General features: G+C 42.7%; 1 protein-coding gene across 1 annotated transcript in view; it reads left to right on the forward strand.

Annotated features, from left to right (window-relative positions):
* Window positions 1–24186, forward strand: part of igfbp-3a2 (insulin-like growth factor binding protein 3 paralog A2) — a 52034-nt gene that overhangs the window by 3520 nt on the left and 24328 nt on the right. Inside the window, 2 exon segments of the mRNA NM_001279157.1 lie at window positions 19572–19846; window positions 20565–20684. Of these exon segments, the coding sequence (NP_001266086.1) occupies window positions 19572–19846; window positions 20565–20684 (395 nt within the window).

Here is a 24186-nt window from a genome sequence, read left to right on the forward strand (position 1 = left end):
CTAGCTGAGTGAGGGCAGTGTAGAGTGTAGTTGAGATTGCGTCGTCTATGGATCTGTTTGGGCGGTATGAAAATTGGAGTGGGTCTAGGGTAGGGTCTCCAACAGGTCGATTGCGAGCTACCAGTAGCTTGCAGACCACCTATGAGTAGCTCGCCAAACAATTCTGAAAGTAGGCCTACATGCAATTTTCATGTGTTCCACCACAAACTGTCATAAACAAATCTCACAAGTATAAGACACCGCAAGGTCCCAGCTACTATATCTAACCAACTCTACATTGACATTATCCCCACTGGTTAGTCACTATTGGCTGAAAGGCCAAACCGAACACAGGATCTGCCAATTCATTTCCAGCAATATTGACCCTTGTGGTCTGGGTTTGTCTATCACTCTGTGTGTAGCCAGTAATGATTGGTCTTTCGCGAACGAACAGCTCTTTTTGAACAGCTCTTTTGGTGAACGTCGGGAACCGAATCGCATATGTGAAAGAGCTGTTCATTTGCCTCCCGGATTTGTATATTGTTACTATTGCTTTTTTAGCTCCAGACATCAATTATCTGCAGATAAATTCTAAAAACATTCTCTGAAGATGGTCATTTCAATTTACTTAGTTCAATTTCTAAGCATTAATGAACGAAGACCCGGCTCACAGAAAAGACTTGGAATGCCCATCACTAGCAGTTGATCACTAGCACATTAGAGGCTGCTGCCTATATACTGCCTATATACTGTATATACTGTACTGTACATAGACTTAAAATCACTGGCCACTTTAATAAATGGAACACTAGTCACTTTAATAATGTTTACATATTTTGCATTACTCATATGTACAGTATACACTGTATTCTATTCCACTGTATCTTAGTCTATGCCGCTCGGACATTGCTCGTCCATATATTTATACATTCTTAATTCCATTCCTTTACTTAGAGTTGTGTGTATTGGGTATATGTTGTGAAATTGTTAGATATTACTTGTTAGATATTACTGCGCTGTCGGAGCTAGAAACACAAGCATTTCGCTACACACGCAATAACATCTGCTAAACACGTGTATGTGACCAATAGAAAAATATAAAACATCATCTGGGGAGAAAAATCACAGATTTTATAGGGCCCCCTTAGAGTTTTTATGAAGCATTATTTTAACAGGTATATTGACAGAAGACATAGTGCACTACATTATCTTGTACCTGGAGAAGAGTTGCAGGTGAGCGGAGAAGAGAAGAATGTGCCTATTCGACAGCTAGGAAACAATTTGTAGCTTGTGACATGTTTCATTTAAAAAAAGTAGCTTGTCACATTATAAAAGGTTGGAGACCCCTCGTCTAGGGTGTCTAGAATGATGGAGTTGGTGTGTGCCATAACCAGCCTTTCAAAGCACTTCACAGATGTGAGTGCTACAGGGCGGTAGTTATTGTGGCATAAAAAGTTCTTCTTAATGATGCGGTGTGAACCGGGGAGGGATGACGGGAGCGCGCGGTTATTAGCAGCAGAACAAGGCGGTAGGAACCAGGGAGGGTGGGAACCCATGCAGAAGGCTTAGGGGCCATATAGTAGCTGACACACACACATACTAATATAGACTTGGCACACATATCACATCCATGTGAACCAATACTTTCTCCACCTTGCATTATCATGAGGAAAAGGGTATATTTGCCAAGTAAAAAAAAAAAGGTGAAATAAAATAAAAGGATGGATCCCAAATAGCACCCTATTCCCTATACAGTGCACCTTGGTCAAAAGTACTGCACTGTGTAGGGAATAGGGTGTCATTTGGGACACGCATTAGTCATAACATTAGTCATTATGTAACAAACTCAGAGCAGGGAAGCAGTGGGTTGGTCTGTCCAGTGTTGACTGCAAGCTATAGCCCATTGTCCATGACTATAACAATTACGGCCCAAACTGACCCCAGAACAGCCTCTAGGCCAGCGTACCTGTCTCTATCTTCCTGTTGTACTTTGTGTTTATCATGGTTGAGATGGGTAAAGTGTTAAGGTGTGACTGGAAATGGGTCCCAAATGGGTCCCTTATTCCATATAAAGTGCTTTACTCTGGTCAAAAGTAGAACACTATATGGGCAATAGGATACCATCAGGGACACATTGGCTGCATTTAAACAGGCAGCCCAATTCTGATACTTTTGACCAATCAGATCAGCTCTGAAAAATATCTGATGTGAAAAGATCTGATGTCATTGGCCAAAAGACCAATAAGTGGGAATAAGATCAGAATTGGGCTGCCTGTCTTATGTATATATATATATATATATATATATATATATATATATATATATATATATATATATATATAAATATATACTGCTCAAAAAAATAAAGGGAACACTTAAACAACACATCCTAGATCTGAATGAAAGAAATAATCTTATGAAATACTTTTTTCTTTACATAGTTGAATGTGCTGACAACAAAATCACACAAAAATAATCAATGGAAATCCAATTTATCAACCCATGGAGGTCTGGATTTGGAGTCACACTCAAAATTAAAGTGGAAAACCACACTACAGGCTGATCCAACTTTGATGTAATGTCCTTAAAACAAGTCAAAATGAGGCTCAGTAGTGTGTGTGGCCTCCACGTGCCTGTATGACCTCCCTACAACGCCTGGGCATGCTCCTGATGAGGTGGCGGATGGTCTCCTGAGGGATCTCCTCCCAGACCTGGACTAAAGCATCCGCCAACTCCTGGACAGTCTGTGGTGCAACGTGGCGTTGGTGGATGGAGCGAGACATGATGTCCCAGATGTGCTCAATTGGATTCAGGTCTGGGGAACAGGCGGGCCAGTCCATAGCATCAATGCCTTCCTCTTGCAGGAACTGCTGACACACTCCAGCCACATGAGGTCTAGCATTGTCTTGCATTAGGAGGAACCTAGGGCCAACCGCACCAGCATATGGTCTCACAAGGGGTCTGAGGATCTCATCTCGGTACCTAATGGCAGTCAGGCTACCTCTGGCGAGCACATGGAGGGCTGTGCGGCCCCCCAAAGAAATGCCACCCCACACCATGACTGACACACCGCCAAACCGGTCATGCTGGAGGATGTTGCAGGCAGCAGAACGTTCTCCACGGCGTCTCCAGACTCTGTCACGTCTGTCACATGCTCAGTGTGAACCTGCTTTCATCTGTGAAGAGCACAGGGCGCCAGTGGCGAATTTGCCAATCTTGGTGTTCTCTGGCAAATGCCAAACGTCCTGCACGGTGTTGGGCTGTAAGCACAACCCCCACCTGTGGACGTCGGGCCCTCATACCACCCTCATGGAGTCTGTTTCTGACCGTTTGAGCAGACACATGCACATTTGTGGCCTGCTGGAGGTCATTTTGCAGGGCTCTGGCAGTGCTCCTCCTGCTCCTCCTTGCACAAAGGCGGAGGTAGCGGTCCTGCTGCTGGGTTGTTGCCCTCCTACGGCCTCCTCCACGTCTCCTGATGTACTGGCCTGTCTCCTGGTAGCGCCTCCATGCTCTGGACACTACGCTGACAGACACAGCAAACCTTCTTGCCACAGCTCGCATTGATGTGCCATCCTGGATGAGCTGCACTACCTGAGCCTCTTGTGTGGGTTGTAGACTCTGTCTCATGCTACCACTAGAGTGAAAGCACCGCCAGCATTCAAAAGTGACCAAAACATCAGCCAGGAAGCATAGGACCTGAGAAGTGGTCTGTGGTCCCCACCTGCAGAACCACTCCTTTATTGGGGGTGTCTTGCTAATTGCCTATAATTTCCACCTGTTGTCTATTCCATTTGCACAACAGCATGTGACATTTATTGTCAATCACTGTTGCTTCCTAAGTGGACAGTTTGATTTCAAAGAAGTGTGATTGACTTGGAGTTGCATTGTGTTGTTTAAGTGTTCCCTTTATTTTTTTGAGCAGTGTATATATATATTGTACCTTTATGTAACTAGGCAAGTCAGTTAAGAACAAATTCTTATTTACAATGACAGCTTACCAAAAGGCAAAAGGCCTCCTGTGGGGATGGGGTCTGGGATTAAAAATACAAATAAATTAAAGAAAAATATAGGACACACATCACGACAAGAGAGACAACACAACACTACATAAAGAGAGACCTAAGACAACAACATAGCATGGCAGCAACACATGACAACAACATGGTAGCAACATAACATGGCAGCAGCACAACATGGTAGCAGCACAAAACAGGTTACAAACATTATTGGGCAGAGACAACAGCAGAAAGGGCAAGAAGGTAGAGACAACAAAACATCATTCAATCCAGCCACAACTGTCAGTATGAGTGTCTTTTAATGAAAAGATTGAGATAAAACTGTCCAGTTTGAGTGTTTGTTGCAGCTCATTCCAGTCGCTAGCTGCAGCGAACTGAAAAGAGGAGCGACCCAGGGATGTATGTGCTTTGGGGAGCTTTAACAGAATGTGACTGGCGGAACAGGTGTTGTATGTGGAGGATGAGGGCTGCAGTAGATATCACAGATAGGGGAGGAGTGAGGCCTAAGAGGGTTTTATAAATAAGCATCAACCAGTGGGTCTTGCGACGGGTATACAGAGATGACCAGTTCAAGAAAGAGTATAGAGTGCAGTGATGTGTCCTATAAGGAGCATTGGTGGCAAATCTGATAGCCAAATGGTAAAGAACATCTTGCCGCTCGAGAGCACCCTGACCTGCCGATCTATAAATTACGTCTCGATAATCTAGCATGGGCAGGATGGTCATCTGAATCAGGGTTAGTTTGGCAGCTGGGGTGAAAGAGGAATAATTACGAGCCATTATGTGTTACTGCATGTGAAGGTTACAGATTCAGATCATTCTATAGCCAAAATGATAATGTAAAGGCAGCCATGATTGGGATCTCTTCCTCTGAGGGGTAAAGTGTTCAGGTGTGTTTGCTGACAGGCAATATAGATGAAATGCCTGTTGAATAGAGGTATATGCCCATGCTGTATGCTTGAATCCCAAATGGCACCCTATTCCCTATATAGTGCACTACTTTGACCAGAGCACACAGAACTGAAATACAATAGAATGTCATTTGGGACGGAGATTACGACTCTCTCTCTCTCTCTCTCTCTCTCTCAGCTGTTTACCCACTGCCATTGGAAAAACTAATTGCGTAAGATGTTTATCAGAAAAAATTTGCAGTAGAGGTTTACATTGCATATAAATATTGATGTTCTTCAGAAATCCAAAAATAGACTGGTCTCTCCCCTTGGATCCTTTACACTTTTTTCAGTGTTTTTTTTTAGGAGTTAGTCGAAGCGATTTGCCTAATTTCTGGGTGAAGGTGACGGACGAAGCATCTATATCTATTCTGTGGACATGTTGTTTTTTATGTTGTTGTCGCCATGGCGTTATTAACAGTTACGTTGATGTGGGAAACAATTTGACCCATGTGGGAGCGTGTGCTGCCTGGTTACCATGGTTACCAATTGATCAAGTTGTCAGGGTGGGGTGGGGTGCCACCTGCCCCTCCCTGTTCACGGCTCTGCAACACAACATCTGGTTCTACTTAATCCTTACAACATGTGTGTGTGTTTGTGTGTGCATGTGTGTGAATTTGTATGCGTAACTATGTGTGTGTGTGTGTGTGTGTGTGTGTGTGTGTGTGTGTGTGTGTGTGTGTGTGTGTGTGTGTGTGTGTGTGTGTGTGTGTGTGTGTGTGTGCCCTTTTGTGGTCGTGTGTGTATTTGAATACGTGACTGCTTGTATGTGTGTGTGTTTGTTTGTTTGTTTGTGTAGGTGCATGCATGCGTACTGTATGTGTGTGTGCACGTAGTATGTGCAGGGTTGGGTAAGTGAATTTGTAAATGTAATCTGTAACAGTTACTACACTTTTAGGTTATTTGGTAACCCAGCACTGGGTAAATATTGGACTGAAAACACACTGGGTTATTTTGACCAAGCCAGTTGGGTTGGGTGAATAACCGAACATGCTGTGTTGTAATTTAACCATCAATTGGGTTATATTGACGTTCATGCTGGGTTGAACCAACAGCTGTGTCTTTTTTAATGTAGGTTATATTCAGGAGATTTGGCTTACTACGGGTGTGGCTTTCAGATAGTTCATTTTTGCTGATAAGTTGGTACAATGCAAATATAAATGTGCAATAAATAGGTTTGTACATTACATGTTTTAATATAATATTAATAACATTAGTATTTACATATTGTAGTAATGTGGTAAGCATCCCAACTTTGGGATTTGCATAGGCTCATAAGGATCTCATACAGTTGTCTCATTATAGCTACAAATATAGTCTGGACCTCAATTCCACTGCATATTTTCAGTGTTCCTTTCTAATGAGGAACTGATTTAAGTCTGGGACACTAGGTGGATGCAATTAATTATCAAGTAGAACAGAAAACCAGCGGGCTCCGGATGTTATATGCTAAGTGTTGAATACCCCTGCTCTAGAGTCTTTCCATAGAGGGATCATATGTGTAGTCCAAACCGTTTGGACACGACAGATGGAAGTTGGCCGATCAGCGTTACTGAATTCAGATGAGTCCCGTGACGCTTGTCGGGGTCATAGAGAAAAACGACTGACATATGCAGTATCAGTCAAACGTTTGGACACACATACTCATTCAAGGGTTTTTCTTTATTTTTACTATTTTGTCACCAAAGCCCCATATACTACCCACCACTGCGACCTGTACGCTCTCATTGGCTGGCCCTCGCTTCATACTCATCGCCAAACCCACTGGCTCCAGGTCATCTACAAGACCCTGCTAGGTAAAGTCCCCCCTTATCTCAGCTCGCTGGTCACCGTAGCAGCACCCACCTGTAGCACGCGCTCTAGCAGGTATATCTCACTGGTCACCCCCAAAGCTAATTCCTCCCATTGTCCGCCTCTCCTTCCAGTTCTCTGCTGCCAATGACTGGAACGAACTACAAAAATCTCTGAAACTGGAAACACTTATCTCCCTCACTAGATTTAAGCACCAGCTGTCAGAGCAGCTCACAGAGTACTGCACCTGTACATAGCCCATCTATAATTTAGCCCAAACAACTATCTCTTCCCCTACTGTATTTATTTATTTTGCTCCTTTGCACCATATTATTTATATTTTATCTCTGAACTTTCTTCAAACTACAAATCTACCATTCCAGTGTTTTTCTTGCTATACTTTATTTACTTTGCCACCATGGCATTTTTTTGCCTTTACCTCCCTTATCTCACATCATTTGCTCACATTGTATATAGTCTTATTTAAAAAAAAAAAATTCTACTGCATCATTGATTGTATGTTGTTTTACTCCATGTGTAACTCTGTGTTTTTGTATGTTGTCGAACTGCTTTGCTTTATCTTGGCCAGGTCGCAATTGTAAATGAGAACTTGTTCTCAACTTGCCTACCTGGTTAAATAAAGGTGAAATAAATAAATAAATAAAAATATCTGAACATTTGTGATGTGATACGCAATTTTCGGGGACCACTTTTGGCTCGTGAGTGCTACTTTCGGAACTACTGGCAAAAATGTATACAAAAGTACCGGAGAATATCTTCAATGCAGTCATTTGGTTGTAATTGTGTCTTTCACTTGTATGTAACAATTGCAAATACTTTGTATTTGTATACTGTAAATCCTATGGATGTTCCTGCTCTATTGAAGTTGAAATCAAATCAAATTGTATTGGTCACATACACATGGTTAGCAGATGTTGATGCGAGTGTAGCGAAATGCTTGTGATTCTAGTTCCGACAATAATGTCTAACAAGTAATCTAACAATTTCCCAACAACTATCTAATACACACAAATCTAAAGGGGTGAATGAGAATATGTACGAATAAATATATGGATGAGCGGTGGCCGAGCAGCATAGGCAACGTGCAATAGATGGTATAACATTACATATGATATGAGTAATGTAAGATATGTAAACATTATTAAAGTGGCATTATTTAAAGTGGCATTGTTTAAAGTGACTAGTGATTCATTTATTAAAGCGGCCAGTGATTGGGTCTCTATGTAGGCAGCAGCCTCTCTGATTTAGTGATTGCTGTTTAGCAGTCTGATGACCTTGAGATAGACACTGTTTTTCAGTCTCTCGGTCCCAGATTTGATGCACCTGTACTGACCTCGCTTTCTGGATGGTAGCGGTGTGAACAGGCAGTGGCTCGGGTGGTTGTTGCCCTTGATGATATTTTTGGCCTTTCTGTGACATCGGGTGCTGTAGGTGACATGGAGGGCAGGTAGTTTTCCCCCGTTGATGCGTTGTGCAGACCGCACCACCCTGTGGAGAGCTTTGCGGTTGAGGGCGGAGCAGTTGTTGTACCAGGCTGCGATACAGCCCGACAGGAGGCTCTCGATTGTGTATCTGTAAAAGTTTGTCAGGGTTTTGAGTGACAAGCCACATTTCTTCAGCCTCCTGAGGTTGAAGAGGCACTGTTGCGCCTTCTTCACCACACTGGCTGTGTGGGTGGACCATTTCAGTATGTCTGTGATGTGTACGCCGAGGAACGTAAAACTTTCCACCTTCTCCGCTGCTGTCTCTTCAATGTGGACAGGGTGGTGCTCCCTCTGCTATTTCCCGAAGTCCAAGATCATCTCCTTTGTTTTGTTGGCATTGAGTGAGAGGTTGTTTTCCTGACACCACACTTCGAGTGCCCTCACGTCTTCCCTGTAGGCTGTCTCGTTGTTGTTGGTAATCAAGCCACTACTGTTGTTTCGTCTGCAAACTTGATGACTGAGTTGAAGGCGTGCATGGCCATGCAGTCGAGGGTGAAGTAGGAGTACAGGAGGAGGCTGAGAACGCACCCTTGTGGGGCCCCAGTGTTGAGGGTCAGCGAAGTGGAGATGTTGTTTCCTACCTTCACCACCTGGGGGTGGCCAGTCAGAAAGTCCAGGACCCAATTGCACAGGGCCTCCAGCTTGATGATGAGCTTGGAGTGTATTATGATGTTGAATACTGAGCTGTAGTCAATGAACAGCATTCTTACATAGGTACTCCTCTTGGCCAGATGGGATAGGGCAGTGTGCAGTGTGATGGCGATTGCATCGTATGTGGACCTGTTGGGGTGGTATGCAAACTGAAGTGGGTCTAGGGTAGCCGTTAAGGTGGAGGTGATATGATCCTTGACTAGTCTCTCAAAGCCCTTCATGATGACAGAAGTGAGTGCTACGGGGCGGTAGTAATTTTGTTCAATTATCTTTGCCCTCTTGAGTACAGGAACAATGGTGGCCATCTTGAAGCATGTATAGGGACCACAGATTGAGATAGAGAAAGGTTGAACATGTCCGTAAACACACCAGCCAGCTGGTCTGCGCATGCTCTGAGGACGCGGTTAGGGATACCGTCACTTCCAGCCTTGCGAGGGTTAACACATTTAAATGTTTTACTCATGTCGGCCACAGAGAAGGAGGGAGGGGGAGAACGCAGTCCTTGATAGCAGGCCGCGACGGTGGCGATGTATTATCCTCAAAGCGGGCAAAGAAGGTTTTTAGTTTGTCTGGAAGCATGACATCGGTGTCCGTGACGTGGCTGGTTTTCTTTTTTTAGTCCATGAGTTCCTGTAGACCCTGCCACATGCGTCTTGTGTCTGAGCTGCTGAATTGCAACTCCACTTTGTCCCTGTACCGGCATTTCGCTTGTTTGATTGCCTTGCGGAGGGAATAACTACACTGTTTATATTCAGCCATATTCCCAGACCTCTTTCAATGGTTAAATACGGTGGCTGAGTGTGCGAATGCTGCCATCCATCCACAGTTTCTGGTTAGGGTAGGTTTTAATAGTCACAGTGGGTACAACATCTCCAATGCACATCCTTATAAACTCACTCACTGAGTCAGCGTATAGATCGATGTTGATTTCTGAGGCTGACCGGAACATATCCCAGTCCGTGTGATCAAAACACTCTTGAAGCATGGATTCCGATTGGTCAGACCAGTGTTGAATGGTTCTATTCACTGGTACATCCTGTTTGAGTTTCTCCCTATAAAACGGTAGGAGCAAGATGGAGTCGTGGTCAGATTTGCCGAAGGGAGGGCGGGGGAGGGTTTTGTATGCATCACGGAAGTTAGAGTAGCAGTGAGCGAGTGTATTATCCCCGCGAGTACTGTAATCAATATACTGCTAGAATTTAGGTGGCTATGTTCTGAAATTTGTTTTGTTAAAATCCCCAGCTACAATAAATGCAACCTCAGGATATACAATATGGTTTCCAGTTTACATAGAGTCCAGTGAGGTTCCTTGAGGGCCGTCGTGGTGTCTGCTTGAGGGGGAATGTACACAGCTCTGACGATAATTAACGAGAATTCTCTCGGGTGGTAATATGGCAGGCATTTGATTACACCATGAGTCGTTAATCATGAAGCATACACCCACGCCATTCCTCTTCCCAGAGAGGTGTTTATCTCTCATTGCGCGATGCATGGATAAGCGCGGTGGCTGAACCAATTCCGACAACATATCTTGAGAGAGCCATGTTTCCGTGAAACCATTGGCGAAAATCTGATATCAACTTTTGAGGGGACAATTACATGAAATTTTCTCAAGAGCAATTCCTGAGGGGGACACCAAAAGTAGTGCTGTAACACATAGCCTACATTGTAATATGGTAAATGTATATTGAGGAACCAAAGAAATAAGGTGTTTGCCATACTCCTAACTACCGGTACCCAAAACTACACAACTAATCACAACAGCAATACCATTGCCTTTAACAAATCTTAGTTCAGTCACCAGTTTAAGTTGAGAGTGGGGGTATCCATGGCATTTTCCAATTATGTTCCTATTTTACAAGTCAAAAAAATTGAGAACCTTTCATAATGTTGCCAAACAAAGACTCAACAAACTTACCTGAGACTCCCTGTCTCTGCCAGTCTGTCCCTGCATATCTGTCCCCAACTCTGCTGTCTGTGTGACATCTGTTGCCTGCTCTGCCTAATGACATCATTGTGAAACATTTCCATTAGAATTTCATTTCTTTCTTATGAACATTTTATCAACTAGTCTTTGAGATATTAGGCAACTAGGGTTCGTACTATGCGTTTTGGTGTATTGAAAAATACTCTGATGTCCGTCTTTTATTTTTCTGCCATTTTTCTACCTGGCTGGCTGGCTACACACACACACACAGTGTGTAGGTTATTTACAGTAGGAGATGGGCTTCTATCATCTTCAATCATTCTATTTGGGCTTCGATCTAAAAGGTAGCTAGCAAATGTGAAACGGATTAAAATGACAAGAGTTGACAGCTGTATGAGTTCACCATTTACACAACATATGCTGCAACCTTTTGTAATTTTAATAGTTTGTTTCATATTGGCTGGCTTCCAACAATAGCTGAATTTGCAAAGCTAGCGAGCACCAATTCAGTTTCAGTGGTGTTTGCTATAATCTTTGCTACCCGGGTTAAATAAAGGTGAAATAAAATAAATAAATAAAAGTTCACTTGCGACAATTTAGCTTTTGCAACGAGACCATTAAATATATTTAAGACAATGGTAGAAGAGAGTGTAGTTCTGTTCAGTTTGGATTTCAGTTTATCGCTAACCTTATCACAGGGACTTTGAAGCACTAACTTACATCATCTGCATGGGTTAGGGTCTTTGACGACGCCACATAAATGGAATAGGTACTAGCTAGCTTAATATTTAATATTTGCGTGCTAGCTCTGCATATTCAGCTAGGGTGTGTGCGTGATTGACTGGATTAACCTCACGTCAGTTACGTAGCAAGCTAAGGAACTGGCAGTGAATCAAACCATTGTGAGGCAAAGGGTGGGGGGGTTGCAATCTTTTGAAACTTAAAAACGCGCTATTAAGTGTCTATAATCAGCACAATTGCTTTCATTGCGTATTATTAATATTATTTAAATGACATAGTTATGTTTCAGTGATATATTGGGGGGGACAAATCATATTTTTCCCAGGATGGGGGGGTCGGTGTCCCCCCCGTCCCCCCCGGGATTTCCGCCCCTGCGTGAAACAAAATGTTACAATCTCTGATGTCTCTCTGGAAGGCAACCCTAGCTTGAATGTTGTCTTCCTTGTTGTCAAGAGACTGGACATTGGCAAGTAGTATACTCGGGAGCGGTGGGCGATGTGCACCTCTACGGAGCCTGACCAGGAGGCCGCTCTCTCTGCCCCTTCTGCGGCGCCGTTGTTTTGGGTCGGCTTCTGGGATTAGATCCATTGTCCTGGGTGGTGGTCCAAACAGAGGATCCGCTTCGGGGAAAGTCGTATTCTTTTTCGTCATGTTGTTAAGTTGACGTCGTTGATTTTTTTCCGTACTGGTCTCCCGTGGGAATCGAACCCACAACCCTGGCGTTGCAAACACCATAAATGCAGGCCCCTTGTGGAAATTAGGTGATTTGTATCACTTAGCCTGAATTCAACCAACTTTCCCCCTCCCCTCCCCCAATCCTTACAATAGATTCCAGTACCAGTAATGGTAATGTCAATGGATTACAGTAATTGTATTGTTACTGTAAAACTGTCTTGTTGCTTTCGAGGGACCGGAATGAATCCTAGAAATGTGCTTTTGAGGAAAGAGGGTTGAAGGAAGTTGTTAAGATGGCGGACAAGGAAGAAAGTAGTAGAACATATTATGAATAAATATTGAGTGGGGAATTGTAAAATCCTTCTGGAAGATCAAGTAAAGGAGAAGATGATAGATAAGGAAAGAAGGAGAAAAGTGGAATAAGTTATGATGGAATATGGAATGGAGGATCGCACAGAATTTAGAGAATGAATGAATGTGACGAGGGTGAGGGTGAAGTAATTGTGGTGGCAGGTGCAGTGATGACCGCCGAGAAGGAGCTGAGTGTAGAGTGAAGCGATGTGGTGAGGAGTGTCATGACGTTGGCCTGATGGGGGAGGTTTATGACCCCCATAAATACCTTTCCCCTTTTTCCTCTCTCTACACTACCGATGTGACTATTGAAAATCCCTTTGTTAACATGGAGAGTCTGGTAATCCAACCAGTTAAAATATGCGTTGGTACTTAATGAATATGATGTCAGATCAGTTGGCGTCTGAGACATTATTACTGATGATAGGATAACATACACTGTATCTTGGAAAGTCTACACATTCTAGTTATCAGATTCACATGGAAATTGTTGTGCAATTTAAATGTTTAAATATGAAACTATTTGTGAAAAGATGAAATGTAATTTTAGCTCCTAAATGAGAGAATTGGTTTTCATGAGTGAACTATGGTCAACTCAGTGGCCCCGCCCATGTGAACAGACACTCGTTGTCAACTATGGCCCTCTCTCCCAACCCTATATAAGCCCCTTTACGAAAATGTAACTTCCTGTTCCGAGGAGGTTAGGGCGACAGTCCTACGTTAAAAGGGCTCAGATAATAACCTAACAAAATTAGCATCGAATTTCAACGTGAAGATGATGGTTAACACACTGAAAGGACGAATTTTGACTATACCAGCCAGAATATAGCATGAGCTTAACCTGTTGAGGACAGACGTTCCGCTGACGGAACCCCGTTCCGCCTGAGGAACCCCTAGCCAACAGCCAATGGAATCGCACGGCACGAAATACAAAACCAACTAAAATACCACAATTCAGTTTTCTCAAACAATCAACTATTTTACACCATTTTAAAGATAAGACTCTCGTTAATCTAACCACATTGTCCGATTTCAAAAAGGCTTTACAGCGAAAGCAAAACATTAGATTATGTTAGCATAGTACATAGACACAAATAATCACACAGCCATTTTCCAAGCAAGCATATATGTCACATAAACCCAAACCACAGCTAAATGCAGCACTAACCTTTGATGATCTTCATCAGATGACACTCCTAGGACATTATGTTATACAATACATGCATGTTTTGTTCAATCAAGTTCATATTTATATAAAAAACCTAGCTTTTTACATTAGCATGTGATGTTCAGAACTAGCATACCCACCGAAAACTTCCGGTGAATTTACTAAATTACTCATGATAAACGTTGACAAAATACATAACAATTGTTTTAAGAATTATAGATACAGAACTCCTTTATGCAATCGCTATGTCCGATTTTAAAATAGCTTTTCGGCGAAAGCACATTTTGCAGTATTCTGAGTACATAGCTCGGCCATCACGGCTAGCTATTTTGACATCCGCCAACTTCGGGGTCACCTAAACTCAGAATTACTATTAGAAAAATTGGATTACCTTTGCTGTTCTTCGTCAGAATGCACTCCCAGGACTTCTACTTCAACAACAAATGTTGTTTTGGTTCCAAATAATCCATAGTTATATCCAAATACCTCCGTTTTGTTCGTCCGTTCAGGTCACTATCCGAAGGGTAACGCGCGAGCGCATTTCGTGACAAAATATTTCAAAACATTCCATTACTGTACTTAGAAGCATGTCAAACGCTGTTTAAAATCAATTGTTATGCAATTTTTCTCGTAAAATAGCGATAATATTCCAACCGGGCAACGTTGTATTCATTCAAACACTGAAAGAAAAACATGGCGAGTTCTCGTGAACACGCATCTCCAGTCTCACTGTCCCCAGGCTGACCACTTACAAACTCTGCTGCTGTACTTTGCCCAGAGACAGCAGACACCCCATTCCACTTTCTGGCGGCTTTAGAGAGCCAATGGAAGCCTTAGAAAGTGTCACGTTACAGCACAGATGCTGTAATGTTGATAGAGATGCAACAGAAGGACAACAAATTGCCAGACAGGGCACTTCCTGTATGGAATCTTCTCAGGTTTTGGCCTGCCATATGAGTTCTGTTATACTCACAGACACCATTCAAACAGTTTTAGAAACTTTAGAGTCTTTTCTATCCAATAGTAACCAGATTAAATCGGGTACGTTTTTTATCCAGCCATGAAAATACTGCCCCCTATCCCAAAGAAGTTAAAATTATGGCAACTTGGTATGAACTTTGAACTCTTATTCACTCCAGAAGTGATACCTCCTAGCCATTGAGTTAGCAGCAGTCGCTGTAAACGTGGGCTAGGAAAGGACAGACGATGTAACCAGTCTAACACACAACGATACTACAACGTATCCAGTTTACCACCAGAGACATTCTTTAGAGGACCAGAGATCCATGCTGGACCAACTCGCCTTCTATCAACGACCAATCTACCGAAGCGCAGCTCAGAGTAAATATTTATTGCATTCTCCTTTTTTCAAATGGGCGGTTATTTAGAATGCATAGGATACTGTATTTACGATAGCATAGCTGCCTACGGCCCGATAGAGACACAAAACCTTTTTTGCTCCTCAGTCTTCCCGCTCTTTCACTCAAACCCAACCCCCTTTCTTTGTGTAACCAGCTGTCATATCTGTTCCGTCCGCTAGGGACGCTTTCCTTTATGACATAATTTGTAATCAATGTATGATCCATTCTGTGTAGATGTAATTCTGTGTGATTATTTAGGTATTTAGAAAATGAATAATTAAACCAAATTTTCTATTGCTGATTCAACTTGTTAGCCAGGGTTCGTGAAGATAACCAAGAATTTACAACTTTCAGATGAGACTAAATAAGGCGAGGATTAAATATTGACTGCTATTGATGTAAAAGATTAATAGGTCTTTATGAGTATATTCGGAAGATAACAGCTCTATGAACATTCTTTCATGGTGCCCCGACTTTGTAGTTAATTACATTGACATGATTAGCTTAATCAGGGAATATTAATTACAGAGAAATTATTTTATAGAATAGCATGTCATATCACTTAATCCGGCATAGCCAAAGACACGACAGGAGGGTTGGCAAAAAGAGGTATACACTATATATACAAAAGTATGTGGACAGAACTTCAAATGAGTAGATTGGGATTTTTCAGCCACAACCGTTGCTGACAGGTTTATGAAATAGAGTACACGGCTATGCAATCTCAACAGACAAACATTGGCAGTAGAATGGATTTACTGAACAGCTCAGTGACTTTCAGTGTGGCACGGTCATAGGATGCCACCTTTCCAACAGGTTAGTTCGCTGCTAGAGCTCCCCAGTCAACTGTAAGTGCTGTTATTGTGAAGTGGAAACGTCTAGGAGCAGCAGCGGCTCAGCCATGAAGTGGTAGGCCACACAATCTCACAGAACAGGACCGCCGAGTGCTGAAGCGCGTAGCACTTATCTGATATTTGTTTTCACCTACCCTATCCGGGCCGCCCTCAGGAGGTGAAGATAGGAAACAACTGCTTCTCAACTTCGCTGACACGAAACACTGGGGCCCCACAAGGGTGCGTGCTCAGCCCCCTCCTGTACTCCCTGTTCACCCACGACTGTGTGGCCATGCACGCCTCCAACTCAATCATCAAGTTTGCAGACGACACAACAGTAGTGGGCTTGATTACCAACAACAACGAGACAGCCTACAGGGAGGAGGTGAGGGCACTCAGAGTGTGATGTCAGGAAAACAACCTCTCACTCAACATCAACAAAACAAAGGAGATGATTGTATACTTCAAGAAACAGCAGAGGGAGCACCCCCCATCCACATTGAAAGGACAGCAGTGGAGAAGTTGGAAAGTTTTGTGTTCCTCGGTGTACACGTCACAGACAAGCTGCAATGGTGAAGAAGGCACAACAGCGTCTCTTCAACCTCAGGAGGCTGAAGAAATTTGGCTTGTCACTCAAAACCCTGACAAACTTTTACAGATGCACAATCGAGAGCATCCTGTCGGGCTGTATCACAGCCTGGTAAGGCAACTGCACCACCCTCAACCGCAAAGCTCTCCACAGGGTAAATAAACCCACCGAAATCAACTAATTTATTTTGTATTTATTTTTATTTCACCTTTAATTAACCAGGTAGGCTAGTTGAGAACAAGTTCTCATTTGCAACTGCGACCTGGCCAAGATAATGCGTAGCAATTCGACACATACAACAACACAGAGTTACACATGGAATAAACAAAACATACAGTCAATAATACAGTAGAACAAAAGAAAACAAAAAGTATATATACAGAGTGCAAATGAGGTAAGTTGAGGCAATAAATAGGCCATGGGGGCGAAGTAATTACAATATAGCAATTAAACACTGGAGTGGTAGATGTGCAGAAGATGAATGTGCAAGTATAGATACTGGGGTGCAAAGGAGCAAGATAGATAAATAAATAAATACAGTATGGTGATGAGGTAGGTAGATAGATGGGCTGTTTACAGATGAGCTATGTACAGGTGCAGTGATCTGTGAGCTGCTCTGACAGCTGGTGCTTAAAGCTAGTGAGGGAGATATGAGTCTCCAGCTTCAGGGATTTTTGCAGTTCGTTCCAGTCATTGGCAGCAGAGAACTGGAAGGAAATGTGGCCAAAGGAGGAATTGGCTTTGGGGGTGACTAGTGAGATATACCTGCTGGAGCGCATGCTACGAGTGGGTGCTGCTATGGTGACCAGTGAGCTGAGATAAGGCGAGGCTTTACCTAGCAGAGACTTGTAGATAACCTGTAGCCAGTGGGTTTGGCGACGAGTATGAAGCGAGGGCCAACCAACGAGAGCGTACAGGTTGCAATGGTGGTTAGTGTATGGGGCTTTGCTGACAAAACGGATGGCACTGTGATAGACTGCATCCAGTTTGTTGAGTTCAGTGTTGGAGGCTATTTTATAGATGACATCACCGAAGTCGAGGATCGGTAGAATGGTCAGTTTTACGAGGGTGTGTTTGGCAGCATGAGTGAAGGATGCTTTGTTGCGATATAGGAAGCCGATTCTAGATTTAATTTTGGATTGGAGATGCTTAATGTGAGTCTGGATGGAGAGTTTACAGTCTAACCAGACACCCAGGTATTTGTAGTTGTCCACGTATTCTAAGTCAGAGCCGTCCAGAGTAGAATTGAACCCTGTGGAACACCCATAGAGACTGCCAGAGGTCCGGACAACAAGCCCTCCTTTTTGACACACTGAACTCTATCAGAGAAGTAGTTGGTGAACCAGGCGAGGCAATCATTTGAGAAACCAAGGCTATAAGACACAGGTGTGAACAAAACAGACAGACACAAACGAAAAGGAAAAATGGATCGGTGGCAGCTAGTAGGCCGGCGACGACGACCGCCGAGCACCGCCCGAACAGGGAGACGAGCCACCTTCAGTGGAAGTCGTGACACAGGTTTGTAGGCCTCCTTGCTCGCACACACTTTTTCAGTTCTGCCCACAAATTTTCTACAGGATTGAGGTCAGGGCTTTGTGATGTCCACTCCAATACCTTAACTTTGTTGTCCTTAAGCCATTTTGCCACAACTTTGGAAGTATGCTTGGGGTCATTGTCCATTTGGAAGACCCATTTGCGACTAAGCTTTAACTTCCTGACTGATGTCTTGAGATGTTGCTTCAATATATCCACATCATTTTCCCGCCTCATGATGCCATCTATTTGGTGAAGTGCACCAGTCCCTCCTGCAGCAAAGCACCCCCACAACATGATGCTGCCACCCCGTGCTTCACAGTTGGAATGGGGTTCTTCGGCTTGCAAGCCTCCCCCTTTTTCCTCCAAACATAACGATGGTTATTATGGCCAAACAGTTCTATTTTTGTTTCATCAGACCAGAGGACATTTCTCCAAAAAGTACAATCTTTGTCCCCATGTGCAGTTGCAAACCGTAGTCTGGCTTTTTTATGGCAGTTTTGGAGCAGTGGCTTCTTCCTTGCTGAGCAGCCTTTCAGTTTATGTTGATATAGGACTTGTTTTACGGTGGATATAGATCATTTTGTTTCCTCCAGCATCTTCACAAGGTCCTTTACTGTTGTTCTGGGATTGATTTGCACCGAAGTACATTCATCTCTAGGAGACAGAACACATCTAGTTCCTGAGCAATATTTTATTTTATCTTTATTTAACTAGGCAAGTCAGTTAAGAACAAATTCTTATTTTCAATGACAGCCTAGGAACAGTGGGTTAACTGCCTTTTTCAGGAGCAGAACGACAGATTTTATCTTGTCAGGTCAGGCATTTGATCTTGCAATCTTTCGGTTACTAGTCCAACGCTCTAACCACTAGGCTACCTGCCACCCTGGCTACGTGGTCCCATGGTGTTTATACTTGCATACTATTGTTATTGCTCCCAAGGGTGAACCAGACTTGTGGAGGTCTACAATTTTTTTTTCTGAGCTCTTGGCTGATTTCTTTAGATTTCCCATGTGTCAAGCAAAGAGGCACTCAAATGTCAATTAGCCTATCAGACGCTTCTAAATCCATGACATCATTTTCTGGAATTTCCCAAGCTGTTTAAAGGCACAGTCAACTTAGTGTATGTAAACTTCTGACCCAATGCAATTGTGATACAGTGAATTATAAGTGAAATAATCTGTCTGTAAGCAATTATTGTAAAGTTACTTGTGTCATGCAGTGGTTGTGGTTGAAAAAGTGGTTGAAAAACGAGTTTTAATGATTCCAACCTAAGTGTATGTATACTTCCGACTTCAACTTTATATGTGAAAACTCTGATAGCATCTGAAAGCACCATAATGTCAGTAAAACTTTTCCTAAGGCTAATATAATAGTGTTCTGTCTCCTTACCAGTACAAAGGTCATACTCTATGACAAATCTAACAACACACATTATCCCTCAAGCTTTTTGGACTTCATTTTGAAACCATGATATAATTTTCTGTTGTTTTGACAGAGAACGCAGGCAGGGAGAAGGTGGTGACGGGGGAAGAGTGGCGTACCAATGCCACCGTGATGACGACCATGGCGGTGGGTGTGGTTGTTGTTGAAGGCGGAGGCGGCGAACACCGAGTGGCGTTAGAGGCCAAACCGCCGCTGCACACCAAGCTGGATGTGATCAAGAAGGAGCAGAATAAGAAGAGCCAGAGCTACAAGATGGAGTCAGGATCTGGGGGAGTCAAAACCAACATTCCCAGGTTTTCTCTGGAGGACAAGAGGGAGACCGAGTATGTAAGTAATGACTCCGTCTAGCACCATGGACATAGATACTTAACTAATACCTACCACCCCTATTTCTCACATACCGTACAAACGACCATACCCAACACATACAGAGACCCACCTGTTTACTGACACACACAGACCCACCCCCTCCCCTCATCTGTTTACTGACACACACTCATACTTTACTGAAACACACTCATGTTAGTACTGTGTTAGTACTGTGTTTCTACAGTGTTAGTACTGTGTTGCTACATTGTTGCTACAGTGTTGCTACAGTGTTAGTACAGTTTTAGTAAAGTGTTTGTATTGTGTTAGTACTGTGTTAGTACTGTGTTAGTACTGTGTTGCTACAGTGTTAGCACTGTGTTCTTACTGCGTTAGTACTGCGTTAGTACTGTGTTAGTACTGTGTTGCTACGGTGTTAGTACTGTGTTAGTACTATGTTAGTAATGTGTTAGTACTGTGTTGCTACAGTGTTCGTGCTGCATTAGTACGGCGTTAGTACTGCATTAGTACAGTGTTAGTACTGTGTTAGTACTGTGTTGCTACAGTGTTAGTACAGTGTTAATACAGTTTTATAGAGGTGTTATGTGCTGTTAGTACAGTGTTAGTACAGTTTTAAAGAGGTGTTATGTGCTGTTAGTATAGTGTTAGTACGGTGTTAGTACGGTGTTAGTATGGTGTTAGTACAGTTCTATTGAGGTGTTGTGTGCTGTGTATGCAGGACCCATGCAGGAGAGAGATGGAGAGCATTCTGAACAGTCTTAAAATCTCCAGTGTGCTCATCCCCAGAGGTGTCCGCATCCCCAACTGTGACAAAAAAGGCTTCTACAAGAAAAAACAAGTGAGTCTCGCTCTGCTTTAGGTATTATATATACACACACAAATACATACACGACCACAAAAGGGCCCCCACACACACACACACACACACACACACACACACACACACACACACACACACACACACACACACACACACACACACACACACACACACACACACACACACACACACACACACACTCATTATACAGGCTTTGAAAAGAAACCTCGCCCAGGCCCCCCAATGCATTCTTTGACATTACCTTGACAGAAACAGCATTATCAACATAAATAATAACCAGGTATTACAGCGACAACTGCACTCTGCTGACTCACTACACTCTTACCAATTCTGGGTTTAAAAACATCTTATTATTTGGTAACCTAGCACTAAATATTGGCCAGAACACACACTGGGGTGAACACACACTTGAGTGAATAACCCAACAAATTGGGATTACCCAAACATGGGTGATTTAACCATCAGTTGATGTTTTTTTACTGTTATGCTGGGTTGCCTTAGCAGCGGGTTATACACATTTGATCTTAATATGTGATGACTATACAGCAGAACAGCTTAACAGGAATGACATTTACGCTCATGGGTGGCTAAAAATAACTATCTGAAGGCCACGCCCCAACTAAACTACGCCTCCAGTCTTTAGATCTGACCCATTGGATCATATCTCAATAACCCAGCACCAATAATCCAAACGTTTTTAAAGAAAACAACCCAACAGCTAATGACCCAACGCCTGCAACCCAGCAGTTGGGTCAACCAAACAACCCAGCATTTTTGAGAGTGTAGGAACAGAAAATTAATTTGTTAAAGAACATTTTCAAAAATGTCAACTTGATATCTATTGTCTTCAGCACCACCCCAACATCAACATAATATGTGAAAATGGCACTATTCTATGTTTTGTAGTAAAAAGATACAGGAAGATGTGTTTCCAATGACATCATCGGTATGCATCGTGATTTTAATTAATTATGAGTAGGCGTTGCCTACTAATTGTCTACTAATTGTTTGATGATGTCATTGGGAACACTTATCTTCCTCCATCTTTTTTTACTACAAAACATAGAAACCATTTCTCACATATAGTATGTTGATGTTGGGCTGGTGCTGAGATGATGAATATTAGGTAGAACATTCTAGAAATGTCCCTTTAAGTGAGTGTGTGTTTGAGAGAGAGGATGTGAGTGTGGTCTGAGCGTGTGTGTGACACTAGATGTGGTGGAGGAGGAGTGTGTCTGGCATGCATCTGGTGGAGAGCAAAGAAAGCAAGTATTTTGGTGAGGGCGATGGGAGGTCTCACTAGAGAAAACACAGAGACTACCACTGGTGTTGTTCTTAATGTCTGTGGCGGGACAGACGTCGGCCACCCATGGTCTATACACTGACGGAGAACAGAGGGAGTAGAAAATACATCCGATATTTGCAGAAGGCTGGGTTTGTGTTGGGCATACAATATGCTTCATATCAATTGTAAATACATTACATTTAATGACAATACATATTATTACATAATGTGTTATCCATATGGAGAGGATATGATGCAACAGCCTACTGGACGGATGGAGGGGGGTGGTCCACACACACACACCATCCAACCCAGTAAATACCCCTATCATCCCACTTCCCAGTGGCAGAAGGTCTGAGAAATGGTCTCTGACGATTCTGAGAAATGGAATGAGTCATATTATAACCCCCCTTTAACATCACCGTGGCTCAGAGACAATTGGAACCCACCACACGCACACGCACATACAGTCATGGCCAAAAGTTTTGAGAATGACACAAATATTAATTTTCACAAAGTCTGCTACCTCAGTGTCTTTAGATATTTTTCTCAGATGTTACTATGGAATACTGAAGTTAATTACAAGTATTTCATACACAAACACACACACACACACACACTGTACATGCAGTGACAGTTGGATATGTGAATTGATTTCGACGCTCAGTATAAGTCTGGTTTGGTTGGAGAGAGTGTAGTTAGATTGGGGCTGTAGCCACTATGGCAGTAACCTACTAGTCAGGGCTCCATGATGATTTTTTTTACAAGGAGCATGCGTTCCTAAATTGAAAAAGTAAGGAGCACACAAAGAAATTTAGGAGCACAATGAAAGTGTTTGAGGAAGACTGCTCAATATACTAAATATTTGAGTCACTTAGGTGAGACAAAAATGTTTAGCTGCCCCTTTAATGGGCGGGCAGTTACCATTGTAACGGTGGGACTCGCATGTCTGTCTGTTAGTGATGGGAAGTTTGACTCTTTTTACTGACTCGTTCAGTTTTCGACTCGTTTAGTCAAAAGAACAAACCTTTCGACTCATTTCGTTCATTTGAGTTAGTAATGCCCAGAGCACGCAGGACCCCCTATCAGCGAACGATGAACTGAAAACTCTAAAGAGTCATGATTCTACAAGCCTCTCCTTCACGTTGTTCATTATAGGGGGCTTTTTGGAGCTGTCATTTCTGACTGAGACAAGTGTAAAAGTGTGCTTTAAACAATGTAGGCCACATTTGTTGATTGCTAGGATTACAAATGCGATTATTTCTTGATACATTTGAAAGGAGGTCTAGTTGTGGCCGCAACCGGACTAGATTGAGAATGACTGTTGGAGGAATGCATTGCTTGACTGCTATGAGGGTGATAAGCAAAATATAGTTCACTAACTTTAGCCCCCCAAATTATTTGTTCTTAAGTTCGAGTTTATTGAGCAGAGGCTGTGTATGTTTTGGTTATACAAAGTTGTGTCCATCTTAACATTAAATAATCAATGAATTGCATTCATTCTTGCACCATGAGATCAATTATCAGTTCTAAACATGAATTGTTCTTCTCTATGCTGCCTGCAGCATGATCTATTTTCCTGCGGGCATACATGACAGACAGCTGTTTTGTTCGGAGCACGTCTCTGGAGCTGCTGAGCCAGAGGAGCATGTATCAATCCTGCTGTACAACTAAAATAAACGAGTCACTTAGAAAAACTAATCATGAGTCACTAGTCAGTAAAAATAGTCATTAAAAAGAACAAATCGTTCACGAACTTCACATCACTACTGACTGTGAGAGATGAGATTCTCCAATGTCTGTCTTCGTTAGCAGTTGAGCAAGCTCAAACTAACATTGAAAAACCACCTAGCGTGTTAACAAAACAATGTAAATAGTCAAGAGGACAAAGTCAAACTTGAGTAGACTTTCGGGTAAATTCTATGCCTGTGCGCTTCTAAAAATGTATCTTTCAGCACTTCACTCACAGTGCGCAAAGCCCCCCAGGAACTGTTGCTGCTCGAGGTGGGATAGCTATATTGGAATCGTAGTTCTTTGTGTGAGTAGCTAACACCTATGAAACAAAATGGCAGAAATACTTTGAAAATAGCTACGGCAGCAATTGTTTTTCCTATAAATCACAACTCGCACATGTGCTCAAACTTTACTTTCTCAGTTCAAACACATCTATTTTAGGTGCATAGGCGTGTAAAATGGTCTCACTGTAGAGCCCTG

This window comes from Salmo salar, chromosome 23 (genome assembly GCF_965601325.2).
Source record: "Salmo salar chromosome 23, fSalSal1, whole genome shotgun sequence".
NCBI lineage: Eukaryota > Metazoa > Chordata > Actinopteri > Salmoniformes > Salmonidae > Salmo > Salmo salar.